General features: G+C 33.7%; 2 protein-coding genes across 2 annotated transcripts; one reads left to right on the forward strand and one right to left on the reverse strand.

The window, feature by feature from the left end:
* Nucleotides 1-966: 966 nt before the first annotated feature.
* LOAG_08705 (hypothetical protein) lies at nucleotides 967-1,706 on the forward strand (the record flags this gene model as incomplete). The annotated part of the gene is made up of 3 exons (XM_003144235.1): nucleotides 967-984; nucleotides 1,167-1,209; nucleotides 1,570-1,706. The coding sequence occupies 3 exons, from the start codon at nucleotides 967-969 to the stop codon at nucleotides 1,704-1,706; spliced, it is 198 nt and encodes a 65-aa protein (XP_003144283.1).
* Nucleotides 1,707-3,880: 2,174 nt separating this feature from the next.
* Nucleotides 3,881-9,969, reverse strand: LOAG_17843 (CBR-MAB-10 protein; the record flags this gene model as incomplete). Its single annotated transcript, XM_020450508.1, has 12 exons — nucleotides 3,881-4,175; nucleotides 4,458-4,600; nucleotides 4,718-4,937; nucleotides 5,293-5,428; nucleotides 5,593-5,943; nucleotides 6,285-6,330; nucleotides 6,508-6,711; nucleotides 6,955-7,073; nucleotides 8,240-8,340; nucleotides 8,824-8,944; nucleotides 9,386-9,462; nucleotides 9,884-9,969. The coding sequence occupies 12 exons, from the start codon at nucleotides 9,967-9,969 to the stop codon at nucleotides 3,884-3,886; spliced, it is 1,896 nt and encodes a 631-aa protein (XP_020305801.1). The 3' UTR covers nucleotides 3,881-3,883.
* Between the last annotated feature and the right edge of the window lie 1,972 nt (nucleotides 9,970-11,941).

The following is an 11,941-nucleotide window of genomic DNA, read 5'->3' on the forward strand; positions in this document are numbered from 1 at the left end:
TAATTTTAATAGTAATAATCTTTCTAGTCTGTTAAACCAAAACATCATTTCAAACGAAATATGCTACAAGAGAGTATCCAGAAGATGTCATTTTTCTCAAGTGATATTACAAGATACGCTTTGGTGCAAGTTGGAAGTTTCGCATTGACGCTGCGAACATTTGGTTAAGTTGGCTATTGATAGTACGAGGGATTCAAAACCAAAAGTTTTGGAAAAATTTCCCCTTATAATTGTGCGCATGTCAGGGAAAAGTAACGATAAAAACTGCTGAAAATTGCTATCCGACGGAATGCTATGAAAGGCTTTGTAATTACTTGAAGAAGACGAATGGAGAAGCTGTTTAGTTATTTGTAAACTAAGTTCAAACATATAAAGATGAGAGGAAAGGGATGTAAGCATCACTTCCATATCGTTTCCCACTGTTTATAAATTTGCGTTTTATTTATTTTCAAATTGATTGAAAAATTGATAATATTTTATCACATTCACCAAAAAAATTATAAAAAATATGAAGAGAATTATGAAAAATCATATGAAAAATCTGAAGAGAATTTGATTCATACCGAACCCATAGGAAAATGACCATATTTTGGCGTAAATAACAATCACAAATATATATTTAACTCACTAGAAAGTTGCATTTTATCAATTTAAAATTTATAGAAATATAAAGTAAACATACCAAAGGAAAGAAGTGTGTGTGATAAGCGATGATTGAGTGGCAACAGTTCAAGATAAAGCAAGAAAAATAATATTTTAGAATAATAATTTATCCAAATGTATTTCATTTTACCCGTTAATAAAAGGAGATGATGAATTAGTGACAAATTTTTACCGTCCTGAATTTTGATAATTTTGGTGTCAGAATAAATGTACCCTTTGATAGTCAGGGCAGGACTAATTTAATTTTTTTCTAGAGAAGAAAAGGAAAAGAAAAATCCATTTCCACATGAATAATATTTGAATATGAATAGTATTCGAATAGTATTTTTGTAATAGATAAAGGAAATGATAGGCTTTCCAAATGAAACTTTGGAAAATTTTTAAAATGTCCTGAAACCCTTAATCGTAGTTTCAGCCTAAACGAAATTTTAAAAACCCTCTTATTTCTTATCCTAAATTAGGAATTTCAGTAACAGTAAATACGACAATATGATATCCTTCAGGACTTCTATCTGCAAATTAAACCACAGTATGCTGATGAATATGGTAAGTTGAACTTATTGAAGTAAAAAGTCAACAGATCGTTAAACGCCTTTGAAAGATAGACGGTAATCAATTTTTTAACCGACTGATACAAACTAAAGTTAAATTGTAAATGATTTAATACTCAGATTATTTCGCTCTCATTTTATTAATGAATGTTGTTCATTATTAATATCCACTGTAGTTTCTGTTAACATTTCATAAATATTAGATTGACGATGAAATAATTACAATTTTTGCATCGCTGAACTTTACAGTTCCATATCCTCAAAGGAATGCCAAAATATTATTTGTTATTTAAATACTCATTTCTTGAATTGCACCTCCGATTTCTCTCTTCTTATTTATTTAAATCTATTTTAGACACAGACAAACTGAAAATTCTTTTTTATTTGAATCCGAAATGCGTCGTAAGGTGCCAACTTGCAATATCAATAACACAATTAGCTAAGAAACTGCTGACGAAGCATAGCACAGTTCCTGTCCAAGAAGTTTTGTAAGAGAGACGAAAGTCTTGAAGATGAAAGACGTATTGACCAGACATCAGGAGTTGACACCGACCAGTTGAGAACAAGCATTGAAGTTGACCTCTGCCAACTATGATAGTTCTCAAAGAACTCAACGTCAACTAGTTCATTACAATTTGACATTTGAAGTAAATTGAGAAGGTGGAAAAGCTCAATCTCTGTTCATCAAAGAACAACAACGAATCATTTCTCGTTTGGATTAGTGACGTGTGACCTCGTACGGAATTATATACAACAAACAACAACCGTTCCAATGGTTGGAGGGAGAAGCTGAAAGTATTTCCTAAAGGTCAACCTGCACTAAATAAAGTTCCGGTCACTGTTAAGTCTCTTATCAGTCTAATTCACCACATCTTTCTGAATTCCGGTGAAACTATTACATCGGAGTAGTTCCTTCCATAGATTAATGAAATGCTCTGAGAAGCGCAAAGCCTACAGCTTGAAGTCAATCAAAAGGCTCAGTTCTTCATAACAAAGTCCACAATATATGATCAGCGCTTTGCCTCATCAGCTATGTTGAACTTACCTTCAACCAAGGGACTAGAAGGACGCAAGAATACGTCGAATCCTGAAAGGAGGATTCTATACAGAGGGAAATACAAATTAACTTCTAGTTGATAACATGTGTAGTCGTCATAATTCTATCTTGACTAATAATGATTTGCTTGAGCCTAGTTATACTAATTTGAAACTTAACTTTTGTAAGTACAGCTTCTGCATTAAATTAATATTTTTTGAAACCGTACCTTCAAAAGCAAGTGCTAACTTAATGCAATACCAACGTAACTACAGTGGACTTTTTTGAAACGTCGAAATATACACTGCCTTAAGTGTCGAGTATTACTGGAATGAATGAGCCTCTTCCATTTAAACAAAGATCTCACTATGGCAACGAAATCCTCTTATTACTTTCAGCTTGCTAAGTAATAAAAGACTATTCGAAAAATCAAATACACTATCTATGTTTACCAGGCGACATTTTCATCTCATAATCAAGCCAAGTTCAAAACTCTGTAAGTGATTCACTTTAAAACGTAAATCTCAAATATTGTGGATGAAAAATTACGTCTTAGTAATAGATCGGAAATGTTGACAACTTTCAGAGTGCCTTGCCTAGAAGCAACGAGATTCACTATTTGCACTTTGCATTACAAACTATGTAATTTAATCTCAAAATGTCCTTCTACAATGTCGTGCTGTTTATTGTAACAAATTTTCATTCTCTTGGTAAAGAAGACACAAATTTTGTTTATTTTCATTGTCGCAAGATGTTTTATGCACAAGAGATGAGAAATATCACAATTTTATACGAATAGTTTGCGACCAAATCAAGCGATTGTCTTTTAAAAATAGGAAAATTTTTCAAAGGGAAAATCACAATACATTTTTCCTTGGTAATGTTTCAAAATGCTTAAAAATAAATGCTAAGTTGTTTATTTTTTCTATGAGCCAAGTCTCATAAGATTTGATAATAGTTCCTACTCAGTGAACTTATAGAAACATTAGTAGCTGATCCGCACAACTTAAAAGGAGCAGGAAACCTGATAGATTTGAAGCGAACATGAATGAACTAAAAAACCTCCGACTTATAACATATAAGAAGAAAAATTAAAATTCTTTACCGGAAATGTAATAAATTAGATTGCTGTATCAAATCGATCCAAAAATGATATCTGAAAGAGACAGGATGACCCGAAAATGATTGGAAGTGTCTCCAGGGACACTAATAACAAAATATTGAAGCTAAAAGTTATGAATCAATTGATCATTCTCTACGATTGAGATTTAAAAAACGAATAAAGCGGAACAAAGACTGCTATAAACTGAGTGGGAAATAGGGCTTAGTGCAACAATAGATTTGCAGAAACAATCAATTGAATAAAAATCCGGAAACAAAAAATAGGCTTGGTTCACTATTTGACGGCATTCCTAACAATGACAAGAGAAACCGGCAGAAGTACTTTTCCTCTTCCTCAGATAAATAACAAGGTCAATATTATATAAAATACTTCTTATTAGTGAAATTTAGACCTTTTAGGATGCCTGTCTTATACAATACAGAAAGGCGATTAGTGATTGGTTGATACTGAAACTAACCATCAAATGATATCTTCTTTTAAAGAAACATTGCTTTTTAGATTATCAGAGAGTTATATGTCATCATTAGTAGCATTGGTTGTATTGCATTGTTTCTCAATAGTGGCACGTCGTTTAACGACTAATCTTTGCTGCTTTTCGGGCGTTATAAGAGGTACCACAGTTGATGATAATTCTAATTGTTCCTGTTCTTGTGATGATTCTCGACGACGTTTTTTCCGGTTGGACGTAATGATGGGTCCAGTATCATCACGATTACCAACCACTGCTACCAGCGGTGATGATGATGATGCAGCTGTTAATTCGTTTCCAGAATCAGCAGTACTTTCATCTAGCCCTGGACTTCTGCAATTTTCAGCACAAATTGAAATGATGCACTTCGTTTTTTGTGAAATGACTCTTATCAGCAACAAGCTCAGTGTTTGAAATAAATAACAGCTAACCTTACCAAAAACCTTATCTCAGTCGTCTGTATAAATGAACATTTCAATTGATTCAGTTGACCAAATGGATCAAACTTCTATAGCTATAACAAAACTCAAATCAAATAAAGCAAACACCGTCAAACTCAAGAGAAATTCTCCTAAATCTTAAAATACCTTTCAGTTGAATAATGTATGAATTTACCCGGCTGAAGCAGAACTTTGTGGAGACTGGGATAGTTCGCTGGGATAAAATGAATCCACTATAACTAGCGAACGCTGCCTCTTTATATCCACTTCACCTTTCTTCATTCCTTTGACATAGTTATAACCCGCATCCTTTACTACCTGTAACTTTTTATTATACTGCTGTAAACGACCATATAGAAAACTTTCAAGTCAAAAACTTTCTTTTTTTGTAATTTTCTATAAAATTCTTTCCTTTTTTTAAAAAAAATTTCAAACCTGCCGAGCAAGTGGAAACAATTCGTCACGCCTGGTCAAAAGCGCAGGTTGCCGAAGGCATAACTGTGCAGCTGCTTCATTTACTGAAACCTCATGCAGAGTTAACGGTTTATCTGGTTTACGTTTCGCATCGAAGCGCCCATAAATTGCTGAATATCTCCGATATTCTTGTAGACGTTGGGGTGAGCCGAACGGTAGTTGCATTACATCTAGTAACTCTCTTAAAAAAAAATCTTAGAGAAATTGATTAGAATCGTCAAAATAATCTATTCCTATAACATTTTAATTCGGAGATATCACAGATTTTATGGAATCGACTTTCAAAGTTCTCTTCTGCTGACTATTGCTGTGGGTACAGATGGAATTGCAAAGCTTGATACAACGCACTGAATACTGAAATGAACTTCGACATACATAAAAAATATCCTCTCTATCAAACAAGGATCTATATCGCTCATTATGGCATAATTAATATTAACATCCCGTATTTGTGCCCAATTTAACTCTTCAAATCCAGAAAATTTAAAGAAAATTCAAGTTGATACATCTTAAAGAAATACTAGCAAAGCGATTACCGACTGATTTTCTTCTTATTCTGTATCAATTTAGGTTCTAGCTGCGGCATTTGTTCGATAAGACGATGGGAACATTGAGCAAGTCTTTCAATTTGCGCTTCCGTCAATATTGGCGTTTCCGATGTCGTACTTGTCCCTGCAGAAATATTATAAGTCTTTACAACCAATTTGCATATATCGTGATATGTTCTTAGCACGAAAGAAATGAACAGAGAAACAATCTCTTTATCGCACTCTACAGGTATTTTTAACTTCCCGATCAGTATTATTTCAAGAAAGATGATAATTATCTTCACTCACCCACTCCTAGTTGATCGAAATCGCAGTTCGCCTCATTACTGCTTGTTGGAGAACCTACAGAAAGTTGGATTAAGCCCGATGTTGTAGATGTATGTTCTGCGGATGAGGATGCCACCTTGGATGACTTCGCTGTTTCCAATCCTTGCATGGAATTAGATGCGGCACCACTACTACTGCTACAACTACCGCTGGACTGTGGTATTCCAGCCACTAAACTCGTCAGGAAATCACCGGCCATCACGTTTGCTGTAGCACCAATAGTCGCTGTGGTGGATGTTGTTCCTGAAGTGCCCACTCCGGCTACTGCAGCTACCGTTGCAGCATTGAATAATTCATGTAGCGATTCCGATGCTATAATTGACTTTCAATTAATCCTTCATTTACACTAGTTCCAATGATTTTAATCTCTTTAAAGAGGAGTTCAGTGAGTTAGGTTAGAGTAGAAAGACTTCGGGAGAAATTCAAATCCATTTTGAAAACTGCTGGAATCATTCTTTGGCAGAATTTATTTCAAAAATATCAACTGCATTTGAAATCGTCTCATTTTCTTAGCAGTAGTCGTTTTTTCTTAAATCAAACATTTAAAACTTGTAGAAATTTCGAAACAATTTTCGACTATTGCCAAATGAATCGTAGTAATTATAAGGTTATAGAAAAGTTATGTAGGTCATTTGAATGGATCAAACACTGACCTGACGCTAGTGGCTGTAAGAGTGATCTCGGCGAGCTTTGATCGTGCTGGAAAAACTTTCTAAAAATTGATTAGCCAAATGATTAAAAGAGAGGCGACATGCAACCTGCTTGGTTCTCTCTGGAGTTAAAAACTTCAAAAAGTTTTTCTCCACAACATTTTACAAGTAATCTTGCTTAACATTCAATTTTTCAATAATTCTTTTAAAAAAATTGAAAAATTACTGTAGTAGACGGATTAGTGCATGGCAAACCGGCAGCAACAGCCAAACTTGCAGCAGCTAGATTTTGTGATGACAGAAGTAATTGAAGGGCAGCAGTTGGAGTAGTTGATGTTGGCGGGATGTATCCATAGCTTGCAGCAGCAGGTGGTAAACCGATCTGCTGTATAGCAACCAGACTGAATGCATCCGGATCTTTACTGAATTCCTCAAATTAATACTTACATTCGATTATAGTATTCCAAAAAGTCAAAATGTCAGTACAATTTGTATATTCACCAATTTGGACTTAGGTAATTTTTCCCGTCAATAGCAATTTAACTGAAGATTTTCTTCAATTAGAAGTTAGCTTAAGTGATAGGAAAGTGATTATGAAAGATATGATAGATACATTATCAAGAAAAGCATGAGTGGAATTACATTTATAACAATTATGACAAGAATTACTGACAGTAAGCGTTCGTTGAAATCGTCGGACGTGAAGCGGCTTTGAGGCCATTCCGACCACTGACATTATTTCTAAGAATTCATGTTCGTCGCATGTCATGAATTGATTGATGTCATCTCCGCCTAAAAACTGAAAATCAATTATCGTATAATGGTAAAAATTAAATTACTTAAAGACTGCAAATATGTAAAAAGAGCTAGAATTGATAAATGAGTGGAAAGTCAAAGTGAAATATCTGAAATATCGATTAAGGCTGTTATGAATTTGGTCTCTTCTCTTCATCAAGAATTCAGCGACAACGATGCATATAATATAAATGTGAAAATCTGATTAAAAATTTAAAGAAATAAAAAATATTATCAATACGATTAAAAATATGCTTTGCTCCTTAAAAAATTCCAAGAAGCCAGCTTCTAAAGATTTCAAAATACCTTAAATCGTAAAACAATGGATGTAAGGACTTTATCCCGGACGGTTGCGAAGGAGTCTGGATTAATTTTTCCGTGTTTCTCATCATATTTCCTGTCAATTTAAGAATGTAACATTATTGCAAAGCATTGATAACACTCGTGCATGGAGTTAACTTTGGTTTTCTATACTTCGAAAAGTATTTACATCATATCTTTCAACACTTTATCGTTCTAGACTATGTGAATTTTAAGTATACGGTCATAAATTTAAAAAAAATACATTAATTTGCCAAAAGTCACTTACATCCAAAGTCGGAATTTGAAGAAATATCTGCTAAGTGTGAAAATTACTTTATTTTTTCAATGAAATCTGACTGATTCATTAGTATCATTAGGTTTGCGGATGTCGATGATAATTTTACATAGACACGAGGCACCTCATTATTAGGTCAAGATATCTCTAAATCAAAATATTGGAAGAAGAAGGAAGAGAAAGGGGATGCCATGCAAAGATCACAGCTAATTTTTTATTTGAAAAGGAGAAAGAAAAAAAAATACATTCTATTACAATTTCAAATGTATCAAACATCGGCAAAACACTAAATCGATATAAGTTCGGCAATAATTTCTTTTTCTCTTTTTTTTTCTTGAGAAATACCGATGTTACAACTGCATCAGCTCGGAAATATCCGGTGTTGTACTTACTTGCACAAAATCAAAATCATGAAAAAACTTGAAGCTATCAGTCGTTTAAGTCGTTACTGGTCAAGGACGGGAAGAGGACAGTAGGGACAGAATTTGGACATTGGTAGCAGTCGGAAACGTAGTACAAAATATGAACGTAAAAATATTCCTAAGAAATATATAAAAGCTTTAACCTTGAGCAATAAATTCATCGTAATACTGCAGTAAATTAGCCCGATGAAGTACAGCAAGTAGTTGCCATTCCGAAAAAGTTGTTGGTTGCCTGCTACCTGACCTGCAATTTAATATTAAAAAAATGAAACGAGAAGACGAAATAAGCTGCTAGAGCTGTTTGACCTTGTTGATTAGAATTTAATACTTTGTATTCCACCTGTCAACTTTTTATTACTTTGCAATCCTTTGGAAGTACTTCATTGCCTTGTCCAATATTTTATACGCATTGTACAGCCAAAATTGAGACAAAATTCTAAAAAAAATGTGATTTTCTACTAATCCCTCTTCTAAAACTTGTTCGATTTGTCTCACCTTTTGAAAAATTTACCAGCAAACGTGAAAACAGGTAAAAGCTTCAGTGCCTCGATATGTCCGAGATTTCGTGCAAATACGAATATGATGTTAAGACGGAACTAGAAATCCATAAAAACGTATTTCCTGTTTAACTTTTTCTACCTCCGTCTCACCCACCACACGGTTATTCAATATTACATTTTCTTTAATTAGTAAACTAGAGAGAGAAAAAAAAAACCCGAAAGATAACCTTGGCTGCTGCCGTGGTGGTGCGATAATCGATGAGGACGGGCTTGGTGTGCTTGGTAGCTCAGAAATTTTGTCGTCTGGTTGCGGAAGTTCACCCTGGGTCTTCGTCGCCAGATCCAGGTCTTCCAACTTGTTTTTCCAAGAAAAACGTTACCAATGAAAGAATTGAGGGACTGTTCAGTAAAATATAGAGCAAAACAATTCGGAAAAAAGAAATTTTACTGGAGCAGAAAATGCAAATGCATAATGATGGGAACCTGTTTTACAATGCAGGCAGATGGGTTAGCTTCAGTTTCACTTAAATTACTGCAATAAAATCAATATTGGCCAAATGTAGCCTAGTGACTACTACAGCCAGGAAAAAGCTCGAACAGCTATAATCGTTTTTATAGTGACAAAGAACGACAATGAATCGTAAAAACAATAATAATTTACGAGATCAGCTCTGGTGTTGGATTGACCCTGATGATAGTTGTGCTGGTGCTTTGCACACAAATAATGCATTCGATGCTATACGAATAATATTTGGAATACAGACCGATGACAACGAACGAATCTTCTACCTGTTATATCTGTTGCTGGTCTACACCCCGAGAACACTATTTTATAGCGTCCGGGGTTGATTTGGTTACATAAAAACCTGCAAAAAAGAAAAAATGAAATGCTTAAATTCCTTCAAACTTTACTGCATACACGTAAAAACATTTTTCGAGCACAACAACGAATATTTACAAAAATAAAAAGTAAAAAAATTAAGGAAAAAGAAAATAGCATGTCGTTTTTAATTATCATTTTTGTAATTTGCCTTTTTGAGGACGTTAACAGAGTAAAAAAATCATTAAGTTGTATGACTCATTGGTGCTAAGAAAACAAAAACTGAAAAGTATCTTTGCATTAGCTTGAAATAACACATTGGGTGGTCTTCACCGCTCCGATATTTCGAAAAAAAACAGTTAGAGAAACTGATTGGAAGAGTTAAGATTGTTTTTTATTTTCTTTTTACTGTTCTTTTTTGGATTAATTCCGACATAAGAAATTCTATAGAGAAGAGTCGAAAGAACCTGATAAGAATGTTCCAACTGACAAATTGGCACTTTTTTTGTGATCTTTTGGCAGTGATCCTGTGATCCGCTTGCCTGCAATGCATTTTGTACCTCTACAGGCAAAATAATCTTTCATTAGCAAAAATTTGTTCCTTTCTCTTCTCTAAACTTAGCAAATTCCAAGTTGTAAAAGTCGCCTAAACAGAAATGGATTAAGATTCTTTTATGACTAATGAGGCTTATTAAAATAATTTAGTGAGTAAAGTAATACTGTGTGGAACGTTGTAACCGTAGAAAAAGGCAATTTTTTTTAATTTAATTGGAAAAGTCGACTAATTTCCAGTTAAATTTTTTTTAAAAAAAAGAATGAAGAAAGAAAACGAAGAACAAAGTATCATCTCACAATTAGCACTTGAAAAGAAAGAAGAAAGAAACTAAAATTGAAAAAAAAATTAAATAGTCACCGAACAGATCATCGTTCTTCCATATCATCCAGTTCTTTCCTATGTTTAATCACCGTAGGTGCATCGAAGCACATACTTCGAAATGTCAATGAAAAAGAAAAAAAACAAATTAACTGGTGACAACTGAGGGAAGAAAGAAAGCTCAAAAAAGGAAAAATTATTTGATTGAATGGAAAATGATATTTCCAAAATTATGAGGACAACAATAACTCTTTTGACAAAGCGACAAATAACAATCTTGGGATGTATTAAAAAATTAAAGTTTCTCTTCTACTGAAAGATGATTGCATTCCTCCAAGTAACTAGCTGGAACAATGGTTAACACTGATCACCAAAAAATTAACTGTGAAGTCAATATCTCATTTCACAGTTGATATTGCTATCTCAGTGAATATGAAAGAACTATTTTAATTATGATCCTCCAGTACACAGACATTTTACAGTGGCGATCTATAATCGCTGGAGTTATTTATATTTGATAGGTATGGATTTCACGTCAAACTTCAGTGTAATGCATTTGATCCAGATACTAGAAAGGTTTTTTTTTACAATCGTGAGAGGAATCAAAAAAAGTGGGACTCTTTCAGGTCAAATAATATTTTATTGGAGATGAATTCGATAAACAAAAAAAAAGAGAGGGAAAGATGATCCTAAGATATAAATGGCAAGAAATTTACTTTATTGAAGCGAAATCTTTTTTTTTGCTTAAAAAAAAGCTTAGGAAATGTGTCAATGTGCATCTGAGGGAAATGTTCCTTTATCTATTTTTTTTCTTTTGAATTTATTTTAGCTTCTCATATAGATGGAATTCGAAGCCGTCTGATAGCAATAAGCAAAAACTACGAAATCCACTTTTGCAACATTTTTCAGCTTTTCATTCAAAATTCCCAAATCATAAATGCCATCCTCTTTTTTCTGTTATATTCAATAAAAATACAATTCATATCATTACTAAATCTGGTATATATTTAATGGAAATTTTCGCAACAAACTCAACTATTCTTACAACGTTCAAGTCCTATATATATATCACGACTATCTATGCGACAATAGGACAACTATTAATTCGGAAGGATTAGATTTGTTGGAAATGGGAGGTAGGTGTAACCGTCTTCAATGCTTTTCTTCCCAGACGTAAATCTAATAATTTTTAATTTTCATTTTTGCGTCCTTCCCTGCTAAGTGATTTAATCACATTATCATTTTATCTTGCTACCATAAAACTGTTCCCTTTCCACTTCTGCATTGAAGATCCAAAAAATATTATATGTCTACTCAGAACTTTGGAAGTCATTTAATGATCAGAAGAAAAGATTTTGCTACACAGCAAGAAATAACGGAACAAGAAGAGCGGCAGGACATGCCGAGGATCAGTGACCTCCGGAATATTAACAGATCTGGCTACTAATCTTTTTCATCGCGATTATCCTACTCTTCAGGCAGTTTCAAAAAAAAAAGAACGTTGGAAATACAAAGATATGAACCACCTAACACCTTCAATACGTCATTTTTGTAAGTAAAATATTGTGATACAAGCTTTTCTTCGTATATTTTCTCTCCCTCTCTTGCTCTCTCTCTCTCTCTCTCTCCTCTCTCTCTCCAAGTAGTTTTT

The sequence above is a fragment of the Loa loa genome, assembly GCF_000183805.2.
Source record: "Loa loa unplaced genomic scaffold supercont3.138, whole genome shotgun sequence".
Taxonomy (NCBI): Eukaryota; Metazoa; Nematoda; class Chromadorea; order Rhabditida; family Onchocercidae; genus Loa; species Loa loa.